The sequence below is a fragment of the Anopheles gambiae genome, chromosome 2, assembly GCF_943734735.2.
Source record: "Anopheles gambiae chromosome 2, idAnoGambNW_F1_1, whole genome shotgun sequence".
In the NCBI taxonomy this organism is placed as follows: Eukaryota; Metazoa; Arthropoda; class Insecta; order Diptera; family Culicidae; genus Anopheles; species Anopheles gambiae.
This window is the reverse complement of record NC_064601.1, coordinates 93,813,762-93,830,333: the sequence shown is the minus strand read 5'-3', so window position 1 is coordinate 93,830,333 and position 16,572 is coordinate 93,813,762. Positions and strand designations below refer to the sequence as shown.

Genomic DNA, 16,572 nt, shown 5'->3' with positions numbered 1-16,572 from the left:
AGACTTATTTAGTTGCCTGATAGTTCGGGGGGACGGTACATTCTAGACTGGAACCCATGGTTTTTGACATTTAGGCAGGAAATGGCCCTTGGTGTCTTCTCTTCTGATACTTCAAATAACTTCAGTCTTGAGATTCATACATTCAGGTCTTCTTCATGAATATTTTTTCGAGGATTTGTTGGTTTTCTGGATATCCGCAGTCATCAACCAATTCCTACTTGTCCTTATCGAGAAACGATCCATATAATGATGTACTCTCCGGAGCATACACATGATTCCGATCGACTCCGTGTTCGATTCCGACTCTTGCAAAAGCAGAACCACTAGTTCCACCTGGAGTCGAAGTTAGAGTTGTCCGAAGTCGGAATCATCCGGAATCGAAGTCGTCCAAAGTCATCCGGAGTCGGAGTCTGGAGTCTGAATCGACCATAGTCAGGCGGAATCAGAATCATACTAGAATTGAAATCGCCCGGAGTTGCCTGGAGTCTATCAGTGTTGGTCCAGCATTTCATTTTTTTTTTTTAGTTTCTTTTTCGTTTATTGCTTTGCGAAGCGAAGAAGAGAAGCTTTGCGCGTGCACTTCATAGACGTAGCCTTTGTAGCTTAGCAGCAACAATGTTTTGCGGTCTCTGGCCCCGACACGGACCGACCCCGGCTGATTCCGACTAAGGCCAACTCCGAAAGACTCCAACTTCGGCCCACTCTGGAAGACTCCGACTCCGGCCCACTCCGGATGACTCCGTCTCCAGACAACTCCAACTCCGAATGCCTCCGACTTCGGCTGACTGCAACTCAGGACCATTCCAACCTCCAACAACTTTGAATCCGACCTCGGATGACTCCAACTCCGTATGACTCCGACTCTGAATGACTTCAACACAGATTTCGGATGAATACGACTTTGGATGACTTCGACTCCGCCATCAAATGATTCCAACTCCGGATGATTCTTACTCCGACTCTGGATGACTCCGACTCTAAATGACTCAAACTCCAGATGATTCCTACTCCAGATGACTCCGAAGCCGACTCCGGATGATTCCGACTCCGGACGAGTTCGGATGGTTTTGGACGGCTCCAGATAATGCTGGTTGGAACCTACCTTCCGGAGTCGGTTCCGTCATTTTCGGAGTCGGATTGGAGTCGACTCGGGAACTCTACTCATCACTAGTTCCATAACTAACCCTTTAAAAATTACCAAAAATCAACATCATATCGTAGACTTGTACACCTTAAATATTATTTCTTACTAATGGTCTACACCACTTCACTCTGCCTTCGCTTGCAGGTTCTGATTGCTTTAGCGCGTGTGATGAAGGTGCCATCTATCTGTGATCGATTGATTGAGGCTTGCAAATATGAGTACAAAACACGTCACCTGATCGACGGCCGGATAGTGCAGTGCGATCAGCGCATCTCGATAGTGGCCGGCTACCTGACCGACGAAGTGTCCGGCCTGTCCCCGTTCACCTTTATGCATCGGGATGACGTCCGATGGGTGATAGTAGCGTTACGACAAAGTGAGTTGACTTTGGATGTTGGATGTTTTTCTTCTCTTCTCTTTCCATACTAACTGTTTTTTTTTTTAAATTCTTTTCCACCTCCCTGCAGTGTATGACTATAATCAAAACGGTGAATCCTGCTACCGGCTGATGTCGCGCACCGGGGACTTTATCTATCTGAAGACGCGCGGCTACCTGGAGGTGGATAGCGATACCAAAGTGGTGCAGTCGTTCGTCTGCATCAACACGCTCGTGTCGGAGGAGGAGGGCCAGCGGCTGGTGCGCGAGATGAAGCGCAAGTTCTCCGTGATCGTCGACAAGGTGGAGCTGCCGGACGAGAGCGGCGAGCCGGTGGTCGAGAACCCGAAGCAGATCGAGGAGGCGGTCATGAATTTGATCACCAACCTGCAGCCGGACAGCGAGGACAAGCTGCTCAACACGATGCCGGCCTCGCCGGCCAGCAGCATCAAGTCGGGGTACGGGGAGGGTGCCCCCCTCGCGATAGTGGCACCGGAGAAGAACTCGGTCAAGTCGGCGATCGTGAAAAGCATCAACGTGGTGTCGATTGCGGCGAAAACGATGCGCGAAGGCCGCTGCTCGTCCGTGTCGGGCGGCGACTGGTCACCGCTGGGGGGCGATCAGCAGAACAGCAACGGGAGCAGCGGCACGGCTAGTAGTAGCGTCAGCACCGGCATGCCCAGTCCGTCCCGATCGGCGTTTGCCGATGGCATTGGTTCGCCACCACCGCCACCACCAGCACCACCACAACCGTCGCTGTCACCGGGCGGCGCGCAAAGGCCCACGGTGCTGCAAAAGCTCGATCCGCCGCTGTCGGAGGAGGCGGCAGCGGTCGGTGCGAACGTGGAGCAGCGCGTGCCACCGCTGCCCAACTCGCAGCACTACTTCACGCAACCGTTCTCACCGTCGGGCGGTACGACGCCCGTGCCGGTATCGCTGCTCTCACCCGCCTCGTCCCACTACAGCCAGCGCAGTGCGCGAAGTCCGTACGGTGGTTGTGGCAGTGGCATTGCTTCCCCTCCGGCTGGAATACACGGTGGTGGTGGTGGTGGTAGTCGAACAACGACCGTGCTGAAGCGAACGTACAGCAACAGCAGCATCAACAGCTTAAACTCGCTGGACAACTATGGCGATGGCGGTGAGGCTGGTACGGGCGACAGTGGCAAGCGGGCGCGGATGCACGCGCTGGGCAACAGCGATCTGGCCAACTGCTTTAGCGATCTTATCAACCCTGGCTCTGGTAAGTGGCGACAAATGAGCTCGCATGCTCAGCAAGGATAATTTGAGCTTTCAACTTTCACTTGCAGATCTTACATCGCTGCTGCCGAACTCGTTCGAAGCGCTCGATCAGTCTTTGCTGACGATGGAAACGACGACGACCATCATACGGGACCGAGTGAGCGGCTACTCCAGCTTGCATGAGTCGCAAAATCGGTTGGATCGAATAGTGGTGCGTAACGAAGGGCGAATTGTAGAGGCAAACAGGCACGAACTAACTCTCTTTATCTCCATTTTCTTTAGGAAGAGCATCAGGAGCAGCGCGAAATGTTACAGTCAATTCAGCAAGAGTACCAGCTGCAGATGCAGTCCAACGGCACGGGGAGCGATGCAATAGGGGCGGGCAATGGTAGTGGAGGTGGTGGTGGCGGTGATGAACCGGACGGAATGCTGTGCAATTCCCTCAGCCAAAGGGTCAGTACGATCACCAGCACGATGGCGGCCGCCACCCCACCATTAATGATGCCTTCCGTCATCACGTCGAGTGTTGGGCAGCAGCAGCAGCAGCAGCAGCAGCGGACAGCAGCTGCAACGGGGAGCGCTGGGCCGGTGGCTGGCACTGCACGATCAGAAAAGGATGCAGGGAGTTAATGTTCATCAATCCGAACGATCCACTTTCGCCGTTGGCGCTGTAAATCTCATCACAGAACGTACTTTTCGTCCGATGGTTGGACACCTTTTTTTCGCTCCGGTTTTTATTTCTTCCCCTCTACCCCGACTACTTCCACTTCCTTCCTTCCGTGGATTTAGTTTTTTATTTTACCTTTCTATTACACCATTGCTTTTCGCTTGCAAACAACCACCATGAGGTGCAAGAGCGAACCCGTCAAGAGACCATTTTCACAATGGGGAAAAAGGACGTTTGGTGCATAAACGCAACAAACGTTGAATGTTAAAATTTCGAATAGAAGCGAACAGAGGAGTAGAAGGAGAAAGTTCTAACGAGAATGGGCTTTAGGAACGTGCAGTAATCGTGCAGAATGGTGGCAAACAATTGGATGGATCTTTCTCCTTTGTCCCCTTCCCTGCTACTAAAAAGCAAAACATTTTAAGTCAACGAATTCAAACAGGTCAAACCAAACAAACAACGGCACGGATGTTGATGAATGTTGTACATATTTATACACACCATGTATATTTACATGAGTTTTTGTTTTTTGGGAAGTGATGATATAAAGTATTCTCTTATGCGTTAGTGAGTGCGAGAAGCTTGGTTTTCTCGGTTAGGAGACACTGAATTCCCTTTTATGTACCATACCCTTACACCATTTCGGACCAGCTCTGTGACGTGAATCCAAATTATTGTTGTGCTATAGAGTTGGTAAACCTATTGGCGTGTGCGTCGTCGGGGGAGCGTTTTCTTTCCAAAAAGTGGAGTGGTCCAACGAAGACGCTTGATTACACACTGACACACACACATATGTATAGGATTAGCAAACTGTTTCCGTTGTAGGCTAGGGTATAATTTGGAATAGGAAAAGCTCTACGAGGTGCGGATGTGTGTGTGTGTTTTGTGTGCAAAAGGTAAGGAGAAGAGATTTCGTGTCTAGTTTTAATTCGTCTACCCAATGCGGACGAGTGATCGAGTATGGTATGGTTTTGTTTTTGCTAGCGTGTAAAGATGTGTAAAACTCAACCCACTCTTCATCCCGGAAAGAGCAACGGGTATGCTGTGTGTAAAATACCGTGTACCATAAGTCCCATACGAATGTAATTTATCCAACGCACGGAAACCAGGTCTTCAGCCGGGGCACAGCTTGTTATACAACTGGAAGAAAGCGATATATTTTTATTGTTTTCCTTTTTTTGTTTTGTTTTTAAAAAAGAGAGAAAGAATTGAATGTGTATGTGTGTGTGTGCGGGAGAGATAGAGAGGGTAGTAAAACGTTTAATAAGAAGTTTATTAAGACGCTGTTAGGACGGGTGTTTAATAGTCGTTGGATAGGCGCGGGCGATCGCCGAATACACAAAGAAACAAGTTACTGATACTGATGCTAAGGTGTAATTAGTAGAATTTGAACAAAGTTACTTTTTATATGTAGGTGTGCGTATGTGTGAATGTGTGTGAGTGTGCATTGAAGCTAAATAAGGGGCAAAAGGCTAATAGAGGCGAAACAAAATGGAAAAAGCCGTGGATGTCACAAAAATGTCCACCGCTTTTTTAATGTTTCCGTTGTGTTTCTTGGTGTGTGTGTGTGTGTGTGTGTGTGTGTGTGTGTGTGTACGAACGAATGTATGCAGCGAAAAAAAAACCTGGTCAATTCCAGCAATTGTGTAGTAGGAGTTATTCTTCTTCTTCTTCTTTGGCTCAACAACCGATGTCGGTCAAGGCCTGCCTGTACCCACTTGTGGGCTTGGCTTTCAGTGACTAATTGATTCCCCCCCATAGCAGGATAGTCAGTCCTACGTATGGCGGCACGGTCGGTTTGGGGATCGAACCCATGACGGGCATGTTGTTAAGTCGTACGAGTTGACGACTGTACTACGAGACCGGCGAGTAGGAGTTATAACAAATTAAAATAGAAGAAAAAGGGAAAACAAAACCATACTGATGTAACGATTCTGTGCCTGGCTGCGAGAGGAGGATCGAACGGAAGAGAAAGGACAGCACAGGAAGCAACTCAATATGATTATGATATTTATTGTACCTTTTGTTTGTTTGTTTGTTTGTTTGCGTATTTGCCCTTTTCATTTCAAACTCATGCTCACACAGAAATCAAGGGAAAGTTGGCAGTTTGAAATACAAATCAAGCTAGATGTAACCACTTTAATCCAGGAGCAGAAAAAGCGAACAGGAAGTATAAGCACAGGATTCGTTGTGAGCTATTTGTACACCGATTAATTAGCCTTATAAGATACAAACACAGACACGAACCCACACACATCGATACATGATATTCTGAGGCAATATTAGTTAAAACAGCTCAGTTGTAGTGATTTTAGAGAAGGTTAGCAATTCACAAGAGCCAATTTATTGTCATTCAGGGTGGCAAATGGCAACACAAAAACACTCAGGAAAAGAGAGACACTTCAAGCAGGAAGGAATGTCCCTCCAACATTTGGCAGTGTCCTTCCTTTGAGTGGTATTGTGTGACCATTTGGCGGCCTGCTGGCAAAACGAGTTTCTTTCTTCCTTATCTTAATCTATTCCATTTTCCGTTTTTCCACGATCCGGCCAAATCAGGGCAGCGGTTCCGTAGGTATGCAAGCAAACCAAAACAGCAAAAGCAAAACAAGAAGAAGACAAAAACAAATAAACAAAGAATGTTTTACAACAACTACAGCAACAACAATAACACTCACGAAAAGAATAATAAAAAGAGGAAACACAATACCAATTGAACAAAGGAAGAGCAAAAAACAATCATTAAATAGAGAAGATAACAACAGCAGCAGAAAAAAAAACAGTTCCGAAAACAGTGTCATCATATAACGAAATAGGAAAAGAAAGAAGATAAGTATGTGTTTGACTTTTTCACAGTTATTTATTTGCTTGTACATGGTTGCACTAAACATTATAGGCTTGCTTCGCATCTTCTTCTTTCTTTTCTTCTTCTTCTTCTTCTTCTTCTTCTTCTTCTTCTTCTGCTTCTCCTCTTTCCTTTTCTTTTTCTTCTTCTTCTTCCTTTTTTCTTATTCTTCTTCTTCTTGCTCTTCATTTCTTTGCATTCGCGATCATCTTCCAGGCCCTTAGACAAAACATACATTGCACTTTAACGCTCATCCTTGCTTGACGTTCGATCCACCTAAGGGGCAGAATTGCCACCTAAAGGATCAACACACACACACAAACGCAGCTAACGGATACAAAGACACTTTTCCTCCATCGCCATTCTCACCTTCCCTGATATCTTTCCAACAACTGACTCTTTCCTCTCTCTCTCTCTCTCTCTCTCTCTCTCTCTCTCTCTCTCTCTCTCTCTCCCTCTCTCTCTCTTTCTTTCTTACTTTCTTTCTTTCTCTCTCTGTCTCCCTCTTTCTCTTTCACTTTCTCTCTTTCTCTCGCTACTTTACGAATATTTCCACTTCCTTTGGTTGTGCAATTAGAAAGTTCATTTGTTTCTTCTGTTTTGTGTTGTTCCTGTTGGTTACGTGCCTTTTACTTTTTGCTGCTGCTGGTATGCTTTGCACAAAAAAGACCGTATTATTCAACCACAGGCGCTTGCAAATACAGGCTTACGTTGCTACATGTATGTATGTATGTATGTTTATGTATAGATCCATTAATCAGTGTGTGTTTTGTTTCTAAAGTGTTAGTTTTAGTAGCTGCTTCCCGTGCTTCCGTCGTTCTAATGTTATTGTTCCAGATTGTGTTTGCTAGGAGGAGAGTCACAAGATTAACAAGTTTTTATTGCATTTTTTTTTCTCCCGGCGCTTCAACTTCAGGCGTCAGAGTTTTAGCGTAATGAATGCGCCACTGTGTGTACTGTTTAAGTTGTGTAAATGCTTTGCAATTTATATACCTTTTGTGTTATGTTGTGTACAATGTTTCAATAAGTGTTCATTGCCGCTCCGGAAATGAGTACAGTAGAACGACAACGACACGTTTTTTCTTGCCTTTTGTTATCGATAAGAGTTTCTTATGTTGGTTTTTGTTCCTTTTTTGTGTATTTTTGTTTTGTTTTGTTCACTTTCTCTTTACCTCTTAATGTATTACTACTTCTTAGTTCCTTTGTTTTGTTTTTCATTTTGTTTTCCTTTTGTTGTAGAGTATTGTTAGCTGTGATGCCTGTGAGAAGCGGATGTACGATTTAACTATAGTAAATGTTGTATTTTGCATGGTTCCTTCGTTCCCTGCGGCCCCCAAAACGCGCGAATCACTGCTAAAGCTTTCCTGCGACTTTGCACAACTCTTGCCCTACTCTAGCTAGCTGCTTTGTTCGTTCTTTCTGTGTAAAGAGTGTAAAGTAAAGAGTTGGGAGAGAAAAAACCTCCTAAATCAAAACACACGCAACACCAACCAACTGCCTAGAAAGGGGCGGCTCGTAACGTTTGCTTCGAGTAAAGTTTGTGTGTGGGTTGGACTTTTGGAAGTTGAGTGTCACCGGGAGATCTTTAGATTTGTTTTTTCACAAACACAACATAGGGAAAGAGAGTTTTTTGGTTTGTTTTGAATTTTGCAAATTTGCCTCTAAACGCTGCTCTAAAACGTGTTGCGACCCTGCGGCACTGCAAATAGGAGTTTGCGTTAGTTTTGTCTTGCATGGAAGAAAAGCGACTATATCTTACACGAAGCATTAGATTTTTCACGTTTCATATACTTTGTATTCTATCATTCCTAAGCCTTTTCATTTTTTTTTAGTATTTATTATTTCATTTTCTTTTCATTTCTTAACTTTGCTTTCTCTTTCTGTGCTATAAATATAGAGTTTGCTTTTCCTTCTCTTAACAGCATTCCATCCTTTCCACGAGCGTGTATGTGAGTAGTAGTATTAGATCAGCATTGAATGAAGTATATTGTTGCTAATATCGCTTGCATTAGTTTCAGGTTTTGTATGTTTGTTTTTTTTCTCGTCTTGCTTTTCGATTATCTATCTTTCGCGGTGACAAGTTTCTTCCATTTTAACTACCAGTATGTACAGAGAACTAAACATGCTGAAAGAGCAAAGAGCATAAGAAGATGATGACAAAACTGTTTGTGTGTTAGTTTTCAAAAACTCGAAACAGTATAGAGTTAAGGAAAAGTTGTAACCATCTTGCCCGTTCTACCAGGTTCAAGTACCTTGCCTGGTGTTCATGTTCCTAATGCTGTTTTTTTGATAGAAAGTTAACATGAGCTGCAGCTCCGCCAAAAACCGAGAGAGCCACCGTATCCTATTCGTCCTCCGTTGTGCATTTACCTACATACGTCGTATAATTTGCCGTAGAAAAAGCGAAAAAGTCTGCTCAAACTATGCCATTCCGGAAAAAACCGTTACAAATGTGCTACAAAGCCACATATGAAGTATTGGGGAGGGGTTATGGAAAGCGTGCGATTAAACGTCTACACTCTGGTCGACACTGCTTCTCGGTCACTAAAACAGCCAATTTGAAAGTAGCGCCAATGGAACGGCAAAAAAGCGCGATCGAAAAGCATGCCCACACTCTACATACGCACTCCCAACACGACACACACGGGGTAAAACATAAACAACATAATGCTAACTAACAAAGCACACGGTCCCCACCGGTGGGAAACAGGGATTGTGAGACTCTCGTCTCGGCTGCTTTCTAACATTGAGATACTTTTCTTTGGTTTTGCATTGGTTTTCATGATTTCTTTAATAGCTAAACTAAAGGCCCCCTATGAGCAATGTCGAAGGGCTGATACTACTACTACTACTAAAACTGTACAAAAAAGCTTGACGGGTTGTAATGGCATGTCTAACTGAAACTGAAAACTCTCGGGAGTGAAAATATGAAAGAAGGTTTGCTCCTTGGCGGTAGATCCAAGCCCAGTTCTAGTTGCAATCGCTGGCTCGCTTAGTCTATGTAGATGTCCTCTATCGGATATGCCGTCTCTATGAACTTCTGGTAGAATCTCTGAAAAGCTCGCCTGAGAAGATACGTGGACGGATCATGGTGTTAGCAACAATCAATAGATCTTCCTTTGCCGTTCACAGATTGTCCAACTTACCCGACCGCCTCGGCAACCGGGCGGGTCGACTCGGTACCCTGGAACACGTGGCACGCGAACCGCTGCACCGTCGGATGCTTCGTGATGAAGCCGATGTAGCGATGATCCCTCGGGTGGAACGCACAGAACGAGACGTTCTTCAGCGAGTAGAAGTAGTCTATGCAAGGGCCTTTGGATTTCTTGTTCTGCAAAGGGAGGTGGAAAAACCAACATACAAATTAGCTCCAAAAAACGTAACAAAGTTTTGATTTTGTTGCTTAATGTATGCGAGAGTGACTAATCTTTTGATTGCTACTAAAGTACACATTTTTATTGTAGGCCCTCTGTTTCTTAACGCTCGATGGGCAGCTTTTTCACGTGGAACTGATTTATCTCCAAATTGTATCGACACACATACTAATGTCTACTTTCTAATTCACACTAGTGGTGTGTTCTCTAGAGCGCAACGAAGACTTCAATCTGACTCGAGTTATTGTAAGTCCGATTGCGACTCCGGCAAAATCGGAACCACTAGTTCCGCCCGGAGTCATCGGGAGTCGTACGGAGTTGCCGGGAGTTGGCCTCAGAGTATGAGATGAAATTCCTGACCTCAAAATATTGCACTGGCCGTCTTCGGATGACTCCGGACGACTCCAGATGATTCCAGATGATTCCGGATGATACTGGATGACTACCGATGTCTCCGAGTCTCGACAACTCCGGTTGACTCTGATTCCTGACAGCTCTGGCCGATTCCATCTCCGGACGACTCCAGATGATTCCAGATGATTCCGGATGATACTGGATGACTACCGATGTCTCCGAGTCTCGACAACTCCGGTTGACTCTGATTCCTGACAGCTCTGGCCGATTCCATCTCCGGCCGACTCTAACTCCGGGCGACTTCAACTGCGGGTGACTCTTGTCAGCTCCGGATGACTTCGGATGACTCCAGATGATTCCGGACGATACTGGATGACTCCGGAAGACTCTAACTCCGGACAACTCCGGTCGACTCTGGCCAATTCCGTACGACTTCGGATGTCTCCGGACGACTCCATATGACTCCGGACGACCCCCGATGACTCCGGAAGACTACAGACGATACTGGATGACTCCGGATGACTCTAACTCCGGACAACTCCATATTACTCCGGACGACACCCGATGACTCAGGAATACTCCGGACGATACTGGATGACTCCAGACTCCAGACTCCAGATTACTCTACTGGATACAGATTACGATACTGGATGACTCCAATTCTTGACAACTCCAGCCGACTCCAACTCCGGCCGACTCTGGCCGACTCCGGGCGACTTCGAATGACTCTGGATGACTCCAGACGACCCCATACGACTTCAGATGACTCCGGACAATACTGGATGACTCCAGATGACTCTAACTCCGGACAATTCCGGCCGATTCTGGCCAACTCCGGACGACTTCGGATGACTCCGGACGACACCGCATGACTCCGATTCGGGACAACTCTAGGTGGTTCCAAACAGCTTCGGATAATGCTGGGCGGAACTACCTTCCGGATTTGGTTCCAAAATTTTCGGAGTCGGTTCGAAGCCGACTCTGGAATTTAGTCAACTTTGCCCATCACTAATTCACATGCATAATACTGCAGCCTGTTGTGTTATAATGCCTCAAAATGACACAAATTGCATGCCTCTTGCATGCGCTTTTGAAAGACACAAACACACACACACCCACACAACATACTCACCCGCGATCGGTCCACCATCCTCAGGCCCTGGTCCGAGATCTCCAGTATGCACGGCTGCGCCTTGGGTGACTCCGTCCCATTGCCGACAATTTTCCGCACCGCCTGGCAGACGACGCCCGTACCCTTGTGGGCCATCGTTTCGACCGAGCCCAGGTACCCGAGCAGATACCGTTCGCGCTTCATCTCGACCGAGGTCGGATCGAAATCGTTGTAATCCAGATCGACGGCGTACGCCGAAGGAAATATACCCTGCCGCCCGGTGCGCAGATTGACGCCCTCGCACCACAGATCTTCCGCCTCCTTCTGCACGTAGATCGGGTCGCCGATCTCGATCTCGATCTCATCGTGGTGCCGCGGGATGAACTTGTGCAGGGCACGGTGCGTCGCCTCCAGCATCTCCAGCTGGCTGTACGGGACGCCACCGTACGGCGGTGGAAACGGGGACGTCACCGGCGACACCGGCTGCACTGGCGGTGGGGACATGCTCTTGTAGTCGTTCGGCGAGTGGGCCGTACTGTGCCCGCTGTCCACGTCGCCCAGGCTCTGCAACCGTTCCGAGTCCGGGCTGGAGTCCTCGTCCAGCAGGTAGCTGCATTTGAGCGCGAGCAGCGAGCTCTGCTTGAAGAAGGTCGTGCCGGGCTGGTGGTGATGCGATGCCGGGTAGTGATGCGGTGCCCTTCGGCTGCTAGCACTCAGCTCGTCCGCCAGTGACGTTTGGCCGGCGAGCAGCTGAAGCACGGAAGCTGCAACATTTTGCAAAAGAGTAAGTTTAACTTACGAATCGAGTTTACAACTAGGTAGGTGGCACTGGGACTTACATTTACGATTTTTCGGAATCTCCGGCAGCTTGCGCCTTCGCCGCTCGACCTGTCCCGGGATCCAGGGCAGCGAGCTGGTCCTTGCTAGCTGGGAACTGCTGCTGTTCGTCGTGGTTGCTGCATCACTCGTCACGGAAGCACCGCCGGCCCCAACCTGACCCAAGTTCACCGCCGAAGGATGCTGCTGGGAATGCGCGTCTACGTCAGCCGTACCTTTCCCGTCGACCGTGTGTGGCGTAAGGTGCAGCTGCAGCAAGCTTTCCGGCCCAGAACCAGGCGCCGCCGTCGCCGTCACCACCAGCAGCTCATCATCCCCTTCGGAACCGTCCGAAGGCTTCCGGTGCGTCGTTACGACCGTCCGCAACCCATCGCCAAGCTCGTCGTCCTCGCCGGTGCTGCTGCTGCCGCTGCTGATCGTGCTAATCGTCTGGATGAGCTGCTGCGTCTTGCTCGGCGTTCCCTTCAGCACTGAGTCGACCGTCGTGCCGGTGTCGCTCGCCGACAGTGGCCCATCCTCTTCGTGGTCCGACGAGGCGTCGCTCTTGGAGGAGGGCGTATCGTCCAGATCTAAATCTGCCACCAAGCTGCAAACGAGAAGCAAAGTGTAATTAGTTTAGTGCGAGAGACATCTGCTGCTCCAGTCGGCTGCAATCGAGGTGGAAAATTTGTTTGCTAAATCGTATTAAAAGTGTCCTCCTCAAAAGCCAATCCAATGGGAAGCAGTCCAGTTGACCCCATTTAGAGGATGCTTTTGGGTCGATTTCAATTGTCTGGCTGCTGCCAACGACACGAACCCGGGGGGCTTCTTTTTTAACAGACTCCAGCACTGTCCAAACTGTCAGGTTCGTAGTCGAGTCGAGCGTGAAAAATGGAGACCCGAAAGGAGCAACAAAAAAAAAGAAGCCGATTGGTACCGTTTTGGGCAGGATATCTCATCCCATAAAGACCTTCGCCCCCCCTGGGGTAAGAGTATTGATCGGATTTTATCTTCCGCTTGTGACATCACTGTGGGTAAGTGTGTGTGTGTGTGTTTTTCTTTTCATTTTTTCCATTCTATCTCACATCCATGTCCATCCATCTTGCAGGCAACCGTGTCCGTTCTTTCTTCAACGCAATTATTTCGACGCCGGCATCGTAAAGCCATCGTGAGATGATCTTGGATCCAAGGGAGGAAAGACCTCTCCGTCCATTGCACAACTTGCTTGCTAATGAAGTTTTATTGGAAGAAGACACACACACACACTCACCATCCGGGGACGAAATTCGATTAACTTTAGCACCCCTAGCGCAGTCTGTTTGTTTGGAGCGTTACGCGGAAAAATAATGCCCCTCCAAGGACGAGCCCAGTGCTTGTGCCCAAGAATTATGGTTCCGCGGGCGGGGGGCTTCTGTTCTGTGTCACTCGCATGTGTGTGTGTGTGTGTGATTGACGACAATTGACAGAAAACAGTTGCTTATGTTGCAAGAAAAAGCATAAAACGGCTATAATTGATTGTTGTTGCTTTCGGTTTGGAGTGAAATGAATGCAACATTACACTGAAGCTAGGATGACTTACAATGTTGATGCAGAAACCGCTTTCCCTGCCGCTGCACAACCTGTGACCTTCCACTGTAGCCGGCTGTCCACTTGGACCCTATTTGTTGATTAAAAAACCCCTGAGCACTAGCACCAGCGAGTGTCAAACGTGACTCATTAGCTGGCACAGGGAAAGCAAGCTGCAAGTGCACGTGCACGTCCTCCTCTTGCTCACTCATTAACCTGTGCCCGTGTGCCATTTACATACAGAAGCGAGTGAGTTGGAGGAAGTAAGCATGACATGAAGTAGCAAAAAGTAAGCAAGGAAAGTGCAGTTTGTGTGTTTGACAAGGCCTTTCTCTTTGCTTGCGAAGGTGCGTGTGGCGATGGTGACACGCTGCTGGAAGGAGCGCTCCTTCTATTTCTATACCCATTTGCAAGGGGTCTCATCGTGAGGCAAGTCATCTCTTACTTATGCCTCATCATAAAGAGTGGCGCTGTTGTATTATTCTCTCCGGGTTTAGTTGCTGTTTTTTACAACTGTCGGAAGCATCCTGTCTAAATACAGCAAGGCGAATGTCACACAGAACGGTACCCCGGAAGGCCAACGCTGAAGGCATTATTAAAGGCATCCTTTTCATCCCAACACGGGTCTTTCTTTTCTCTTTTTTTGAAGTACAAAAAAAGGATAAAAGAGAGAAATGTAAATAGTTTGCGTCATGCAGAAGAGGATGTAGAAGGATGGGAAATAGGAAAGAGCGAGACTATTTTTAGTAAACTTCTTTCACAAATCACAACGGATCGTGTCCACGAATAAGAGTAGGCCTTGGACTAACGCGGTGCTTGCCCATCCGTTGCCAATATGAGATGCGAACAACGTGACAACATGACACGAGCGGATGGCCTTCTGCACGTCAAGTGTCGAAATCATCTTCCACGCTCAATAAAAGGCAAAAACATCCTCAAGGAAATTAACGCACACACACGGACACAGACACACACACACGGACGCACGAATACACCTGTGGTGAAGAAGAGTAGGCGACGACACGTACACAAAGCGGGCAGATGTTATTGCATCCATCAGCGCTCGGCCCAGGCAACTGATACGCAAAACTTCGGCCCAAAGAGGGGATTTTTCCGCATCCGTCACACGGTTTCTTTATGCATCATCATGTCGCCCCACCGTACACCTTTGCCCCCCATACGCTCCTTTTGCCGGACCGTGTGTCAAGGATGGGGCGAATGGCGTGCCGCTGGGTAGCCTTTTCTTGCTCCAGGCAATGGACTGATTTGAAGCACACAATCACACACATACACACACGTTTTGCTTTTCCAGATATGCACACACACACAGAAGGACGACGGAAACCAAGAAGGTGAGGTGAAATAAGGCCACAGCTCCGTCGTCACCTTCAACCGTTGAGTGGTGGTTTAACAAGGTGCAAGGAAATTATAGGCTCTGGGTAATTCGGTTTATTTTCCTTCGTTGCTCCACACCGCGCCACTTCCTGTCTAATCGCTCCCTTGTAACATGTAGCACACTCACACACACACACATACAGACTTTACTTACGAGTAGAACGGTGCGGGAGCCTTTCGGAACGTTGGCAACGCGTCCAGATTTTGACGGAGCTCCTCAAACTCCGTGTCGGCCATGGTGGAAGGTGGGTAGTGTGTAGGGTAAATTATACCAAGCTGGACACACTATCGAACACGAACTCTGGTCGTTGGGTAATATTTTGCTACACACACACACACACACACAATCACACACACACTTCAGGAGTGAAAAACGATAAAGCCTGGCACACTAGATCGAGCCATCGGAGCGCAAGCGATTTGCAAGCGATTTTCACCAAACACCAACACCCTGTTTCAGCTTCTTGGCAGCAGCACCACAAATGGGAAACCACGGAGGGGGACTCCTTCAACCAAAAAAAAATCCCCCACTGGTCGAGTCCCTGCTGTTGCTCCCCCTCCCACTTGCTGCGGGGAGTCTGGCCGCAGCAAACCAAACCACTGGACACAATTTCTGGCACAATTAATCGGGACAAACTTCAGCAAAGTTCTACTAGTGCGCGAGGCTGTACATCTTCGACGTGTGATGGCCGCACTATCTACTCTCTGCAGGACGAGCAAGCCTTCACGCAATAATAGGCTCTCACTCTTTTGCGTGTGTACCTGCGCGCTCTCTCTCTCTCTTTCTCTTCCTCTCCCAAACTAGAAACGTTTGACGTTTTCCAAACGCAACATCATTTTCCACAGTTCCCCCGTTTCGTAGAAGAAGAAGCCCCGCGAGTGGTAACACTCCACAAAACTCAAGCGATAGAAAAACAGAGCAAAAGCATAAGCGAGAGAGAGAGAGAGAGAGGTGACTAGAGAGCGAGAGAGATTAACCTGCTGTGGTGACGTTTTTTCCACACCTTGTAGGCAGGAGCGAAAGGGAGCGAAGCGTTTTTTGCAAGGATTTCTCCGTGCGTCGCTGAAGTTGAGAGTGAGAGTGTTTTGGTGCTGCCCTGCCCGGTAAACCACCATGTGCCAGGCGCGCCGTTTGCGTATCGATTATGGCATCGCGGCAAAGGGGAATGCTGCGCACATGCGCACACGCCGGTTTGAGCGTTTCTAATCCTTCGTCCAGGGTAGGAATGGTGTGCAAGGGATTTGTTTTTGAGGGACCTGGACGAATGTCAGGTGACGGGACTGGTTTTATGGGACGTTTGCTTGTTTTGAATGGGGTAAAAATGGTGAAGTTTGTCACGGAAGGTGACGTAAATTGGATTTGAATTTCGGCGCAAATAGTCGTTGCTATAAATTTAGTATCATTTTGAATTTATGATACTCAGATAAGTTACTAATAGCATTCGATGGTTTATTTATCAAATATCAAGCGTAGGAAGATGGAAACTTGCGATTTGAACTTCTAGAACCTCCATACAGAAAAAAAACTCAGGTCCGCATGGTCTTAGTCTAATAGTATCCTTTAGAATAATAAACATAGCAATTTGTAAAGGTAATCATTTCGGGGATATATAACAAATTACAAGTGTGAGCAAACAATTTCTTTTAAAAGACTCAAAAATTCTGATCCCATAGAGGTACTAGACCTG

At 47.6% G+C, this 16,572-nt stretch overlaps 2 protein-coding genes across 10 annotated transcripts in view; one reads left to right on the top strand and one right to left on the bottom strand.

The window, feature by feature from the left end:
- The window catches only part of LOC1276689 (uncharacterized), a 59,179-nt gene extending 53,034 nt beyond the window's left edge, over positions 1–6,145 (top strand). For all 9 annotated transcript variants that reach the window (XM_061649156.1, XM_061649157.1, XM_061649151.1 and 6 more), the window contains exons 7-10: positions 1,289–1,520; positions 1,612–2,760; positions 2,828–2,970; positions 3,042–6,145. In XM_061649156.1, coding sequence (XP_061505140.1) covers positions 1,289–1,520; positions 1,612–2,760; positions 2,828–2,970; positions 3,042–3,389 — 1,872 coding nt within the window. In that variant the 3' untranslated portion in view covers positions 3,390–6,145. The remainder of the gene's footprint in view (positions 1–1,288; positions 1,521–1,611; positions 2,761–2,827; positions 2,971–3,041) is intronic.
- A 1,351-nt stretch (positions 6,146–7,496) lies between these two features.
- Positions 7,497–15,606, bottom strand: LOC1276688 (JNK-interacting protein 1). The gene is made up of 5 exons (XM_316058.5): positions 15,039–15,606; positions 11,947–12,530; positions 11,129–11,871; positions 9,415–9,599; positions 7,497–9,333 (listed from the first exon to the last, which is right to left on the bottom strand). Exons 1-5 carry the CDS (start codon positions 15,119–15,121, stop codon positions 9,261–9,263), a joined length of 1,668 nt encoding a protein of 555 aa, XP_316058.4. The 5' UTR covers positions 15,122–15,606; the 3' UTR covers positions 7,497–9,260.
- Between the last annotated feature and the right edge of the window lie 966 nt (positions 15,607–16,572).

Excerpts from the sequence above, each read along its gene's own strand:
- LOC1276688 (XM_316058.5), bottom strand. The coding sequence starts at position 15,121 with ATGGCCGACACGGAGTTTGAGGAGCTCCGTCAAAATCTGGACGCGTTG. Across the intron at positions 9,600-11,128 it reads GGATGGTGGACCGATCGCGG|AACAAGAAATCCAAAGGCCC; the intron begins GTGAGTATGTTG and ends CTCCCTTTGCAG. Across the intron at positions 9,334-9,414 it reads CCGGTTGCCGAGGCGGTCGG|GCGAGCTTTTCAGAGATTCT; the intron begins GTAAGTTGGACA and ends GTATCTTCTCAG.